The 14,340-nt window shown below is 49.6% G+C and overlaps 1 protein-coding gene across 5 annotated transcripts; it reads left to right on the plus strand.

Moving 5' to 3' along the window:
- The first annotated feature begins 899 nt into the window (after nucleotides 1–899).
- lpin1b (lipin 1b) lies at nucleotides 900–14,109 on the plus strand. Of its 5 annotated transcripts, XM_040160433.2 has the most exons (20): nucleotides 925–1,341; nucleotides 6,564–6,767; nucleotides 6,886–6,981; nucleotides 8,395–8,630; nucleotides 8,725–8,817; nucleotides 8,900–9,026; nucleotides 9,136–9,478; nucleotides 9,872–9,965; nucleotides 10,041–10,210; nucleotides 10,285–10,378; nucleotides 10,517–10,586; nucleotides 10,999–11,091; nucleotides 11,180–11,241; nucleotides 11,331–11,469; nucleotides 11,553–11,701; nucleotides 11,770–11,856; nucleotides 11,939–12,091; nucleotides 12,198–12,312; nucleotides 12,424–12,527; nucleotides 12,606–14,109. In XM_040160433.2, the coding sequence occupies exons 1-20, from the start codon at nucleotides 1,063–1,065 to the stop codon at nucleotides 12,778–12,780; spliced, it is 2,883 nt and encodes a 960-aa protein (XP_040016367.2). In that variant the 5' UTR covers nucleotides 925–1,062; the 3' UTR covers nucleotides 12,781–14,109. The 5 variants fall into 5 exon arrangements, with proteins under 5 accessions (XP_040016366.2, XP_040016367.2, XP_077949904.1 ...); XM_040160432.2 differs by having other exon boundaries at nucleotides 900–1,341; nucleotides 9,872–10,210; XM_078093778.1 differs by having other exon boundaries at nucleotides 1,200–1,341; nucleotides 6,503–6,767; nucleotides 9,872–10,210.
- Nucleotides 14,110–14,340: the final 231 nt, after the last annotated feature.

Genomic DNA, 14,340 nt, shown 5'->3' on the forward strand with positions numbered 1-14,340 from the left:
TCAGGTGCTATGGGAAATATAAAGCTTTTCTTCATGTACCATTACAAGGTACTCGTACATTTGTTTACTTTTACAGGAAGAAAGGTACATGAATATTTACTGTTGTATACGTAGCATGGAGTACGAATATCCACTAGGTGGCAGATTTAAGTTGTGGCCAGTTGAGATTTATAACATGTATTATTATCCTACATATTCCCATATTTTCATTTTTAGTAAAGGCTAACAATTGTCTTTGCAAATGACTCAACTATAAGACCATGAACTTAATGAATTTGCTGTGTTTACTATTATGTATTATTTTTGATGATAAAAAAATGTTTTGAAGAAAAGTCAAAATACGTCAAAAAATATCAATATATCAAATATCCAAAATATCATGGGGAAAAAAATCGTAAAATAATATGGTTTCAGTTGCCAGTGATGAACGGCAGATGATTCTTAATTACAGAATATAAGATTATATTACTCCTGGTGTTAACCAGCTCATTTTTATTCGTACAACCTTCCTCCTCTCTGAAACCTGAATTTTGACAGAGGTCTGATTCTTTTTAAATCTAGAAAAATAAAATTGTCAGACCTGTAGCAGACCTGCGTACTGGGACAAACCCCACAAGGAGAATCTAAAATTCCCACTCAGACAGACAGCAGTGCTACTCGCTGCCTCGGCAGATGGAGGAGAGCTCTCAGCTGGCCTATCAAATATCTGCCAAAGGTCACCGGTGGAAACACCTCGGTGGCATCAGTGTCATAATAACTGCAGCGGTCACGGGAAGAGACTTGGACTTCAGCCCAAGCGACAGGTGTCCTGATCTTCTCTGAATGTCAGTGACGCCACGACTGCAACGAGAACTTTTACACCCTTGGAAAAAAACCTGTCTGGCATGCATTGGGGGGGGAGAGGAACCCCGTGCCAGCCGGGGTGATTTGTCATCTCACTGGCGTGTTATCAAACGTGACTGTGTGTGTGTACGAAGTCCTCTCAGACTAACGTCCCCACAAACAATCCCAGCAGGTGTCCCCTTCCTCAAGCGCCGTGCAAGCAAGAGGGTCCGGTGGCCGATGACCCCTCGAGCACAGCGTCAGGTTTCCGCCCGGGGGGCCCCAGGTAATAAGACGCCGCTCGCTCGCCGTCAGACACTTGACGTGCTCGCAGAGAGAAGACGCGAGCTCCACGCGGGACTGGACCTCCGGGGTTCAATACGACCACATCCGCCCACAGAGGCCACAGAAACCTGCAGCTGGGATGAAATACCTGATGGAATCATGACATCAGCCGAGGATGATGAAGAGTTGGATGAGGCGATTGACCAATATGCCACCGACACCACCTGGAGCTGGGTAAACCAGTGTATATGTACATATATACATATATACATATATATATATATATGTATATATATATATATGTATATATATATATGTATATTACTGGATGATCGTGTTCATGCATGATACAAATTACACATCGTGTGCAGGATTTATATTGTTACGAACCAACAGATATAATGAAATTGTTCAGTGGAAACTGTAAAAATGAATAAATAATATTAGCAGTGGACACGTTGGTGTTGAACATGTTTATTTGGTTAGAAGTGATATTAACTTTGAGGAAAAGGTATCAAGCGTCAGACAGTGTTACGTGTGCAAAGCGTAACTCATCAGGCCGGTAAACGCTTAGAAACAGTTGCTGAATGTGTTGGGATCTTCCTTTATAAATATAATGTGTCTTACCACGTACCACAAAACCTTTATATTAAGACAAAGTCATTTGTGGATATTTCTTTTTGAAATTCCCCATTTTAAAATGTCAAAACAATAAAACGATGTGCATCTCGTTTCCCTCATAATCTCCCTAATTCAATAACCAGCCGTTATTTAGATTTTTTTAACCAACGTACATGAGTGGCAGCTCATGTTCCCATCAGGTCTTATGCCCTGAGCCAATCAGAGGCCTCGCTATCCATCGTCTGTGTCAAAAGATTATGCGACTACTTTGTTAAAGCACCTTTAGCCTCGCTGAGTCAACGCGAGTAGAACGAGGCGTCCACGTGTGGCTTCTGCCGGCTCGGCCACTTAGCGGGGAGTTTGCTCTGGAATCGCTCTTCTCAAAGGGTCGTCGGCGAGAAGGAAGCAAGCGGCTTCATCACGTGGCCTGTGTGTGCTGTTCCTCCGCTTCACGTGTGATTGGTGCACACGCAGAACGCAGCCAGTCGCCAAATCCAAAACTCCAAATTGGAATTGCCTTGAGCGTGAGACCGACCTCGTCAACCGGGAGGTTTCTGTCTCCCGATGAACGTCTCTGAGCGGTTCCCCGAGTCACAACGTGTTTCCGGTTGCAGTCCCACAGTGACCGTACCTGAAGCTGCTCCCACAGGCTGTTTGGTACCAGACTCGATCAGCTGAGCTCAGCTCCTTCTGCTGGCAGCTGATGGGCTCGTGTATCCTGCAGATCCTCTCAGCGCGGCCGGGCAAAGCGCTCCTATAGCATCATGTTTAGTTATCACAGGGTTACTGCTGCAATACCTCAAAATCCGGATGGATACATCTCATGTCGCGTCGGTGAGCCCGTGTAACAGAGAGCACAGGGAGGCGTTACGTTGTGTCGGGGAAGCTTACGGGGTTTAGATGCTTGTGATAAAAATACACCCGGTACATTCAGGCTGTGACGAAAGGGTCAGTTACCCAACAAGTGGCTTCGTGCCGCGATGGATGTAACACGAGAAGAGGCGTTGATCGGGAGAACACGAACACTGGGAGTGCATCAATCTACGCACAGCGAGGGCCATGGCGATGGTACATTCAAGCCCCCGATCTATCCGTAACACCGCTGAGCGTCAGCTGAGGCGGCCGGTTGGTGCGGGGGTCAAAGGTCTAGTTGTCAGGAAACAAACGCGCACGACCTGCAGGGCTGTAAAAAAAACACGTGCGCACCCGTCCCGAGCAACGCAAGGCCGACCAGCTGTGACATTGTACAGTGCGACACGGTGACGTGCGTTCAGCGATTCCATAACAGGGGCCACGGCGGGGTGAACGTTTTCCAAAGAGGCCGGAAGGCAGCACACGGGCTCCGTCGCCGCTAGACTGTGGTGGGAAAACAAGACATGCAGTTCGTCCTTTTATGGTTTCAGTGGGAAACAATCCGCTGCCGTGCACTGTGAACACACACGCACACACACACACACGTGTGAGGCTTCTTAAATACCTGAAACACTGTGAACACACGCACACATAGAGAGCGAGAGGGAGTAGATTTGTGACTTATACAGCTTAGTAAAGTGTCTAAATGTGTCATTAGCTGATCGTGTCTCTACTTCTTGGTAAATCTGGTTGTGTGACTCTGTAACACAGGTGCCTTGCTCATGTACGCGTCTTTGAGTGCGGCCGCAGCGAGGTGTCAGTCTCGACCGTCGACATCGCACGTGGCGGCGTACGGGCCTGTGATTGGCCGCAGAGATCACCTGACTCCCGCAGACTGACTGGGTGACTTCAAACGATGACGTAGACCCCGGCTGTCTCCCGCCGTGCAGGAACCAGCTGCTGCTGCCGGGTACTACCCCCCCCGCCCCCCCCTCATGACTCTTAAAGTGTGACGTCACAGCGCGGCGAGGTTGCGCTACAGTGTAGCTGCACGTCACGTAGCCACACGTCACACCTGGAGCGCGAGCCCGCGGTGCCACTGTGGCAGCCGATGCGATGCGTTTGGCAACGCAACGGCCCGCCGCTGATTGGTCAGCGGGCGGGTTCTGGTGGAGGTGACGTCACCCGCTCGCCCGCAGGACGCAGCGAGACGAAACAGAGGCGCTCAGGGGGGGAAATCAGTCCCGCAGGGACTTAAATAGTCCGGTTTTTCTCTGTGACTCGGTGGCGGGAAGTCAAGACTTTGTCTCTTGTTCAATGTGTGGTTCATCTGTCACTCACCGCCGGGGACAACGCGTTAAAGGCCGTCATCATCTCATCACACCGACAGAAGGTACCGTCCTGCACGTCCCATTTAAACACCAGTAAATAGGCCTCTGTTGCTCAGGTAATTTCCCTCTCCACGGTATGTAATTGTAATGTCCTTCCTGAGTGTTCTTAATGAAATTGATCATTCATCACGTGTAACTTGCTTGGCTTGTTGTTTTATTACATCTCTATAGGTGGTCATTTGATGGGTCATTTGATGGGTTGTGTGTTGGTGGCCATGTGGGACTCGTGGGACTTTCACTGAAAGTGAAATGTCACATTTTCCAGAGGTTCCAAACCTGCAGGAGAAGATTCAGTGCAGCTTGTAAGACATTAAACTCATGATTAATGCTACAGAGTGACTGAAAATAGGTTTTTAGCTCCACTCACTGCGCTTAGAAACCAAGAGGAGCGTCAGTGTTCTCAGACATCGTTCCTCTTTTATGTTTCATTCACGTGTCTATTTTTGGACGAAGCTGCTCTGCTGCATTTGTTCACAGAAACAAATCATTCCCAGCTTTGAGAATCGCGGTGGGGGTCATCAGCTCTGCAACTCAACACCTGCAGTGAGAGGTTCCATTAATAATTAATGACGTTAAGGTCATCTGTGAGAAGTATTTCAAGGCTCAGTCACAGCTTCACCGGCTGCTCTAAAATTAGTGCTCCTGTTCTCCTGTAAGAAGCATGTTCTCCTGTAAGGAACCTGTTCTCCTGTAAGGAGCATGTTCTCCTCTAAGGAGCCTGTTCTCCTGTAAGGAGCATGTTCTCCTCTAAGGAGCCTGTTCTCCTGTAAGGAGCATGTTCTCCTGTAAGGAGCATGTTCTCCTGTAAGGAACCTGTTCTCCTGTAAGGAGCATGTTCTCCTGTAAGGAACCTGTTCTCCTGTAAGGAACCTGTTCTCCTCTAAGGAGCATGTTCTCCTCTAAGGAGCATGTTCTCCTGTAAGGAACCTGTTCTCCTGTAAGGAACCTGTTCTCCTGTAAGGAACCTGTTCTCCTGTAAGGAGCATGTTCTCCTGTAAGGAGCATGTTCTCCTGTAAGGAACCTGTTCTCCTGTAAGGAACCTGTTCTCCTCTAAGGAGCATGTTCTCCTCTAAGGAGCATGTTCTCCTGTAAGGAACCTGTTCTCCTGTAAGGAGCCTGTTCTCCTGTAAGGAGCCTGTTCTCCTGTAAGGAAACTGTTCTCCTGTAAGGAGCATGTTCTCCTGTAAGGATCCTGTTCTCCTGTAAGGAAACTGTTCTCCTGTAAGGAGCCTGTTCTCCTGTAAGGAGCATGTTCTCCTCTAAGGAACATGTTCTCCTGTAAGGAGCATGTTCTCCTCTAAGGAGCATGTTCTCCTGTAAGAAGCATGTTCTCCTGTAAGGAGCATGTTCTCCTCTAAGGAGCATGTTCTCCTGTAAGAAGCATGTTCTCCTGTAAGGAGCATGTTCTCCTCTAAGGAGCATGTTCTCCTGTAAGGAGCATGTTCTCCTCTAAGGAGCATGTTCTCCTGAAAGGAACCTGTTCTCCTGTAAGGAGCCTGTTCTTCTGTAAGGAGCATGTTCTCCTCTAAGGAGCATGTTCTCCTGTAAGAAGCATGTTCTCCTGTAAGGAGCATGTTCTCCTGTAAGGAGCATGTTCTCCTGTAAGGAGCCTGTTCTCCTGTAAGGAGCATGTTCTCCTCTAAGGAGCCTGTTCTCCTGTAAGGAGCCTCCTGTTCTCCTGTAAGGAGCATGTTCTCCTGTAAGGAGCATGTTCTCCTTTAAGGAGCATGTTCTCCTGGTCTCCAAGGGGCGATATGTTGGCATTGTTACAGATCTTTGCTGTTGCTGTGATCAGTTTGGGGCCACTGCCAACTGAGGCGAGGTCACTCGGTCCTCTCTGTTATCAGACAGCTGTGAACCCCGAGGAGTCTTAACTGCTCAGGGATTTATGACGTGTTTGCGTAATAGAAATGTAGATAATTTAGTTGCTGTTGGCGTTGAGCTTTCACATCTGCTTCAGAAAGAACAAACGATCACGCTCTTTGGATGTTTCTCAAATGGAAAGCATCTAAGCAGGACACAGAACTTTGGATGAACGTCTGCAGCCTCCCTCAGACCAGTGAGGAAAGTAATAACTTCATTACGACGGACTAAGAGCTCTGGAGCGACAAACCAGCAGCAGGCAGACCAATGGGTTCCATCTCGTTCTTGCATAACAGTGTCCTTTACCTTAAAGAAATCTAGTCTTCTGCTGTCAATCCCCTCACGTCCCTGCTAAGCCAATAAATAGCGGCGAGTGCCACGGCGTCCCCTCGCTTGCATAAGCACAGACTGGTCTAACTCGGTCCGTCCTTCGCCCTCCGCTGAACGGAAAACAGTCGGGTTGGATTTCCAGACTTATCAGCAACTGTGCGAAGAGGAAAGGAAGGTCGAGGTGGCGTCCGGTTCCTTCTGCGGTGTGCGGTCACCGGACTGCTGGAGAGGAACCGGCCTGCGTGTCCTCTTTCCGTAGACCTCCGTAGTGCAGCTCAAATGAACATTAAATCAGCCTTCACCTCATGGCCATGACATGATCGCCTTCTCCCCGTAGACGCGGCTGAGGGCTTCTGACACTGAGGGTTCTCCTGCGTTTGCTCTGCTCCGTCCCGTAGACCCGTCAGACCATGAACTACGTGGGCCAGTTGGCCGGGCAGGTGTTCGTCCAGGTCAAAGAGCTGTACCGAGGCCTCAATCCCGCCACCCTGTCGGGCTGCATCGACGTCATCGTGGTGAAGCAGCCCGACGGCTCTCTGCACTGCTCTCCTTTCCACGTTCGCTTCGGCAAGATGGGGGTCCTCCGGTCCCGAGAGAAAGTGGTGAGTGGCGAGCGCCCCCGCCGCGACATCGGGACACGTTTAACCTTTCGCATGCCTGAAGTCTTGTTTCCCTCCGTTCGTCCCGCCGCTTCTTCTGCCCCTTTCCCTGCTCCTCAAGGTGGACATGGAGATCAATGGGGAGCCGGTGGATCTACACATGAAGCTGGGGGACAATGGAGAAGCCTTCTTCGTGCAAGAAACCGACAATGACAAGGTGTGCATGAATGTATAATCTGAACAGGACCAAACTAATGTGCAGTGCAACATCCATTGGACATCGATTCAAATAGAAACAAGATCACAGTTCACAAGCTGCTTACAGCCGCGCTGTGTGTTCTCTGCACACACAGCGCGGGATTCTTTTTCCTGAGCAGCACTCGTCTATTTATAGGTGAATATGTGTAAAAGAGTCCTGAATGCAGCGTTTACCACCTCAGGTTTATGAGCCATATTAAGCTGCTGCCTAAATACTGAGGACCAACTAGGCAAAGAAATATTCTTTTCAAGTGGGACACATTCTGTCTACCGACAGACTATTTGAAAAGAAGTAAAAAACCATAATGACACCCTCTATTTTAAGAAAGAGAACCACTAACAAGTGTAACAAAACAAGACGTGAAAACTATGAAAAGCCTGCGGTTCTCCTTGAGCTCTCAGCCGCATGTGTGTAGCATGTGTGTAGCATGTGTGTAGGATGTGTGTAGCATGTGTGTAGGATGTGTGTAGCATGTGTGTAGCATGTGTGTAGGATGTGTGTAGCATGTGTGTAGGATGTGTGTAGCATGTGTGTAGGATGTGTGTAGCATGTGTGTGGCATGTGTGTAGCATGTGTGTAGGATGTGTGTAGCATGTGTGTAGCATGTGTGTAGCATGTGTGTAGGATGTGTGTGGCATGTGTGTAGGATGTGTGTAGGATGTGTGTAGGATGTGTGTAGCATGTGTGTAGCATGTGTGTAGCATGTGTGTAGGACGTGTGTAGCATGTGTGTAGCATGTGTGTAGCATGTGTGTAGGATGTGTGTAGCATGTGTGTAGCATGTGTGTAGCTGTAAGACACAAACGACACACGAGAACGGGCTGATGTATTTTCCCTGCAGTGATGTCAGATTCCTGGTAGGGACACAGACTCGAGAGTTAATGCACATTGGAAGAAAAACAGGGAGGGAGAGTCGGACCCCAAATCATAGTTATACCTCGCTTTTTCCTCCTTGTCTCCCCCTCTCTCTCTCCCTCTCTCTCTCTCTGACCCTCCCTCCCTCTCTCCCCCTCTCCCCCTCTCCCTCTCTTTCTCTCTCTCTCTCTTTCCAAATGTCTGCACACACACAAAAGCCTTTGGATGCTTTCTATGGCAGCGGGAAAACTTCCTGGAAAGTATTTGTGTTTCCTAGAAGGAGGAATTCTCTCCTCCCTCCTCCCTCCTCCTTCAACAAACTGAGGGTCTTTTTTGGACCGGCTGTTTGCTTTAAGCTTGGCGGTGACGGTTCGGATGCCAGAGAAGATGTTTTTATTTAAACAGAATTTCTTTTGTAAATAAATCATGAAATACAAATAAATTTACATTTTCATATAAAACAGCTTAAATCTCCTCTAAATACCTGTTAATGGTCGATCCCCCTCCCTGCCCACAGGAAGTGGTTCCCTCCCACCTGGCCACCTCTCCCATCTTGTCGGACGGTCCGTCTCTGGGCTCGGCGGGAGAGACCGCCAGTGGGACGGCGACGACGATGATGACGAAGAAGAGGAGGAAGAGGAGAAGGAAGGTTCGGGCGGACAGCGTGAGGAGGGGGGAGAGCGGCGCCGACTCCGAGGACGACGACATGTTCACTATAGACATCAGCTCAGACGAAATGACGGGGACGGACAGGTGAGGGAACGGGAGCCATCTGAGGGGGGGGGGGGGGGGGGGGCGGGGCGTAGACCATGAGGTCATTGATAAAACCACATTGTGTGTGTTTCAGGACGCGGGACCTCCCGAGAGACGAGACGGCGCTCGGCTCTTTCCTCCCCGGCCTCCACACCCGCTCGGACGGAGACTGGAGCCCGATTCAGAGGTGCTTCATTCGCCCATAAGGGGAGGAGCCCCGTTTCCACTCAGAAGAAACAGCTGCGTAGTTTGTGGTTCGTCTCTTTCAGCCCCGGGAACTCGCGGCCCACGTCTCCCAAGAGCGACTCTGAGCTGATGACCAAGCCGTCGGAATCAGAAGCAGATCAGAATCCCGCCATGCTGTGGGCGTGGGGGGAGCTGCCCCACGCCGCCACGGTACCCGAACGCCCCCCAACCCACCCCCCCCCCCCCCCCCCCCCCCGGCACACATACAGCTCTACATGTAATCACAGCAGTTGTTCATTACTAATGACTTGCTTTCCAGCCGTCCTTCCTCCCAGTGAAACCCCTCCCTCCACCAGTTTGCCCAGTATCCATCCCACTGTCAGAGAGCACGCACTTCCGCGTGATAACTGGCGAGTCGCCCTCGGAAACATCCGCGCTCAGGCTGCTGATGCCGGAGGCGGCGAGGACGGAGGCGGCGGGGACGGAGGCGGGGGAGGAGACGGCGGGGACGGAGGCGGGGGAGGAGACGGCGGGGACGGAGGCGGCGGGGACGGAGGCGGAGTCGCGGGCAGCTGGCGGTGCGGCGGCGTGCGTGACGTCTTACGCGGAGGACGCCATGTCTCGTCCCCCGGGCAAGACGGACTCTCCGTCCAAGAGACAAGGTAACCATCAGAGGGCGCGAGACACGACAGGAAGTAGAATTCCTTGAGGGAGTTCATGGTCATTTCATCGCCTGAGGAATTTAGCTGTCGGCAACACAAGTCAATATACTTTTGGAATCTCTTCATGAATAGTTACTAAAAATAAGCCAACGGTTTTTACTGGTTTACCACAAAAATACTTCATTTCATGCATATTATTATTATTATTATTATTATTATTATTATTATTATTGAGCTACAACCAACAACAAAACATCAGGACATGAACTTTGCAATAGAAGAGTTGTCAAACAGTCAAACATGAACTTTGAAGAATGTTATGTAGAGAAAACCTTTTACTAGTTTCATCCATCAGAGAAAGAGAAAGCGAACACGAGCCGTCTCTCGTTGCAGACAAGAGGAGTCGCCATCTTGGCTCTGATGGAATTTACCTGGACGACATCACCGAGCTGGAGCCCGAGGTGGCCGCCCTTTATTTCCCAAAGAGGTACGACACAGTCCGCGCGCCGCGGTTCCTCCGTCACGCCCGACGGAGCCGAGCTCACCGCCTCTCCCTCCGTAGCGACGGCGGCGCGGCGGCGAGGAGCCTCCACGGCGGCAGTCTGTCCCCGCAGTCGGCCGGCTCCGGAGGGGACAGCGGGGTGGACAGCTACTGCGAACACGCGGCCGACGGGCCGACGATCGCCATCTCTTTGTGCGGCGGTCTCCATGACAACCGGGAGATCACCAAAGGTGAGGCGCGTCGCCAGCGGCAGAACAGGGAGGGAGAGACTCCTACAAAATAAAGGCGCGTGTCTCCTCTGCAGAGCAGTTCAGCGAGAAGATCATCTCCTACCAGCAGTTTTCGGAAAGCCCCTCCGTCATCGACGACCCCAACTTAGTCGTGAAAATTGGCTCCAAGTAAGACATCGCACGGCAGAGCAATGAACGCCGCCGGCCGGAAGCAGCTCGCGGCTCAATGAACGACCGGTTGAGCTCATGAGGACATTTGGCCGACGGAGCGTTTTTCCGTTGTTTGACATGTTGTTTCTCCCTCAGGTACTACAACTGGAGCTCTGCGGCTCCCCTCCTGCTGGCCATGCAGGCCTTTCAGAAACCGCTGCCAAAGGTGAGTAGCCCTCCCCTGCCGCTGCACCCTGTGCGACTCCACCCGGCGCACCTTCAGCTGCCGCGCATTATCGTCCGATCGGTCAACGTACTGAATGTTATCGTGGACGTGATGCCGTGTGATCCACTAAATCTGTTCTCCTTAAACGTTGTCCCCCCCTTGTGTCCCCTCGGTGTCCGTCCATCAGTCCTTTTGCCTCAGTTATATTCACGCAGCCTTAGAGTTTCTCCTCGGTTGCCTCACTGGTGTTCTGGGCTACAGCTCCGTACGTCGCAGACCGCAACCTTTCACCGCTTCCTCCCGTTTTCCCGAATCCCAGTCGCCCCCCATGCGTGCTTCAGCTTTGAGTTTCTTGGGTGTGTTTTTTTTATGGTGTTGTGTTGTGGTTGTGTGGTTTTTTTTGTGGCTCCAGGCCGCGGTGGAGAACATCATGAAGGAGAAGATGCCCAAGAAAGGAGGGAGGTGGTGGTTCTCCTGGCGAGGCAGAAACAGCAGCACCAAATCGGTGACTCCTCGCCGCTGATCACGTTTCTTTTCACGGTCCGCTGCACGAGGTGGCCTAAAGCAAATGAACGCTGTTTCTGCCCTGGCAGGACTCGGTCTGTGAGCGCGGCTCCGGCGGTTATGCCGAGCAGGACGGGGACATGGCGAGCAGGTGAGGAACCCTCTAGAACCTTAGCCGGCGGCGGAACGTTGTGACTGTCGGGGGCGTGAACACCCTTTGACGCGCTGTCCACCTGTCAGACGCAAAGAGGAGTCGTCCTCCAGCGACGAAGACCTCGGCGCGGCGCGGCAGAGCTCGCCCACCGTCCAATCGGAGGCCGGGCTCGCTCCAGGAGGCGTGTCCTACAAGAAAACACTGCGGCTCACATCGGAGCAGCTGGTGAGATCTTATTTTCAATTCTGCTGCTTATTTTTCTCCTTGTGACTGTTGCGCGTCACACGTGTTGCTCCTCACGCGCGCAGACGTCTCTGCAGCTGCGCGATGGTCCGAACGACGTCCTGTTCAGTGTGACCACCCAGTACCAGGGAACCTGCCGCTGTCAGGGCACCGTCTACCTCTGGAACTGGGACGACAAGATCATCATCTCTGACATCGACGGAACCATCACCAGGTGTGTGACGCGCGGGAGGAACTGCTTTCGGTGGGTGGGGTCCGCTACAGACTCTGTTTTGTCTTCAGGTCCGACACGTTGGGTCACATCCTGCCCACGCTGGGGAAAGACTGGACCCACCAGGGCATCGCAAACCTCTACCACAAAGTCAGCCTGTAAGCGGAACGCCGGAACGTCGCCGGTTGTTGTTGCCACGGCGATCACTCATCTCACGCGCGCTTGTTCTCGCCTCGTCAGGAACGGCTACAAGTTCCTGTACTGCTCGGCGCGAGCCATCGGCATGGCCGACATGACCAGAGGTTACCTGCACTGGGTCAACGAGAGAGGCACCATGCTCCCCATCGGGCCCGTCCTCCTGAGCCCCAGCAGCCTCTTCTCAGCCCTGCACAGGTCTCTCATGCACACAAACACACAGCGTCTGTACGTGGACCCGCGGCTACTTTGTTGTGGCCGTGCTGCTGGTTGGTTACATCTCTGCGCTGTGTGTGTCCGACAGGGAGGTGATCGAGAAGAAACCAGAGAAATTCAAGGTGGAGTGTCTCAACGATATCAAGAACCTGTTCTACCCGAACACACAGCCGTTCTACGCAGCGTTTGGCAACCGGCCGACGGTACGCACGGGCTGCACACAGCACTCATTGCACATTCAGAGGCATAACTGCATGTTGCATTTGCAAAGATGCATTTAAATATGAATCGAACGCTTCGTTCATGTTCTTCAGGATGTTTATTCCTATAAAGAAGTAGGCGTGCCGCTGAACAGGATTTTCACAGTCAACCCTAAAGGCGAGCTGGTGCAGGAGCACGCCAAGACCAACATCTCCTCGTGAGTTCCTCAGTTCATGTCAGCAGGACACATCTCACGCTCGCTCTTCTCACCCAGAGCTCCTGGTTGTCTCCTCAGTTACGTCCGTCTGGGCGAGGTGGTGGACCACGTGTTTCCTCTGAAGATGCGAGCCTCGTCCTCAGACTTCCCTTGCTCGGACACCTACAGCCACTTCACCTACTGGAGGCAGCAGCTCCCCCGGGTGGAGCACGCGGGTACTACGCCCCCGCAGTCCCCCCGCCCCGCCAGCTGACAGCTTGTGGATGAGGGCGTGATGGGGATTTTGTTTCGTTACTGTGAAATAAGACGGAGCATTTTGAGTGCACAGCAGAAAGCAAACTATAAGTGGGTTCATCTGCAGTCAATATTTATGACGCACAAGAAGGATGCAAGAGCACTTTTATGAAAAGATTGCCTTTTGAATATCCGCGTGTATAGGATAAATACTATCACTTATTCAGGCAGCTTAGAACATGAATTATTTTTGAGTGCGTGTTGACATTATTTCAGTAGCTAGACTTAAAAGCTGTATATGCAGTCAGATGCGTACTGTATTCCTCAAACGCTCTATTAGTGCAATATGTGTTTGGAATGTATTTACTCACGTTAGACTTGTTTAGTGAAGACTGTTAGTTCCTATATTATTATATATATATATTTATTATATAAATATATTATTTTATATATATATATATATAAAATAATATATATAATAAATATATATATTATATATACAGTATATTATTTTATATATACATAAAATAATATATATATAATAAATATATATATATTATTTATATTTATATTATTATTTATATTATATTATATATATAAAATAATATACTGTATATATATATATTTATTATATATAATAATATATAATATATATATTTATTATATATATATATAGGCTAATTTTACTTGAGAACAACACACCAGTAAGCTGTATTCTGTTAGTATTAATTACATAGTGTGTAATTACACGCTCATTTGATCATTGTAGTTTGATATTGTTCCTTATAAAGACGATGTTGAATGCATATTTATCGTTGAGGGAAAGTGCTGACAGGGGAAGAGAAAAGCACAACATTGTTAAATGCAACAGTTTTATTTTTCTATGGAAACCACACGGCGTGTTGCACTCACAGAGGGATGCTCAGCTCTCTGAGATGTGTGCGGATCTCCGTGACTGCCATTAGATCAATTCATTAATTCTTCTGGTTACATTAATGTAGCTTACTTTGCCTATTGTTTCTTTTTTGGCTGCCATCAACATCCCAAAACTCACCTCATGCACAGCAGTAACAGTAAGGAATGTTTGACATGTTTTCACTGAGCAACGTAAAGTGATCTTTCTATCGGACAACAGCACAGAAGACGGAGGCCATAAGAGCAGCAGCTGCTGCTGTCCTCCATCTTCATGTTGAGACATCTAATGCTTTATGATTCTTTCCATGAAAGAGCCCAATAGCCTTAAAACGTATAAACTTTGCCTTTTGCTGATTATTCCCTCCACTTCTCCTCCTGACCAGTTCACTGTTATATTCATGTATGCAAAGTCAATAAAAGGCATTTAACCGTTTTTTGATGCGTTTATTTATGTTGAATTAAAACACGTTACTCATGGATGTCTACGCTTCACTGTGCAGAAAGGAGATGGAATATTGTCACCTGGAAAGTAATGTAATGTTGTCAGACAAATGTAGTTAAAAGTATGATTCAAATACCGACTCACATAGTTGACGTTTGTACGTCTTATAAAAACGTTTAAACTTGAGTTTTAAATAGTTTCTGATGTCTGTTTTTGCCACAA

The sequence above is a fragment of the Gasterosteus aculeatus genome, chromosome 18 (assembly GCF_964276395.1).
Source record: "Gasterosteus aculeatus chromosome 18, fGasAcu3.hap1.1, whole genome shotgun sequence".
NCBI classification, from domain to species: Eukaryota; Metazoa; Chordata; class Actinopteri; order Perciformes; family Gasterosteidae; genus Gasterosteus; species Gasterosteus aculeatus.

Coding starts and splice junctions, on each gene's coding strand:
- lpin1b (XM_040160432.2), top strand. CDS start 1,063: ATGACCCCTCGAGCACAGCGTCAGGTTTCCGCCCGGGGGGCCCCAGGT. Junction 6,982..8,394: donor AAGAAACCGACAATGACAAG/GTGTGCATGAAT, acceptor CCCTGCCCACAG/GAAGTGGTTCCCTCCCACCT. Junction 12,092..12,197: donor CTCTTCTCAGCCCTGCACAG/GTCTCTCATGCA, acceptor TGTGTCCGACAG/GGAGGTGATCGAGAAGAAAC.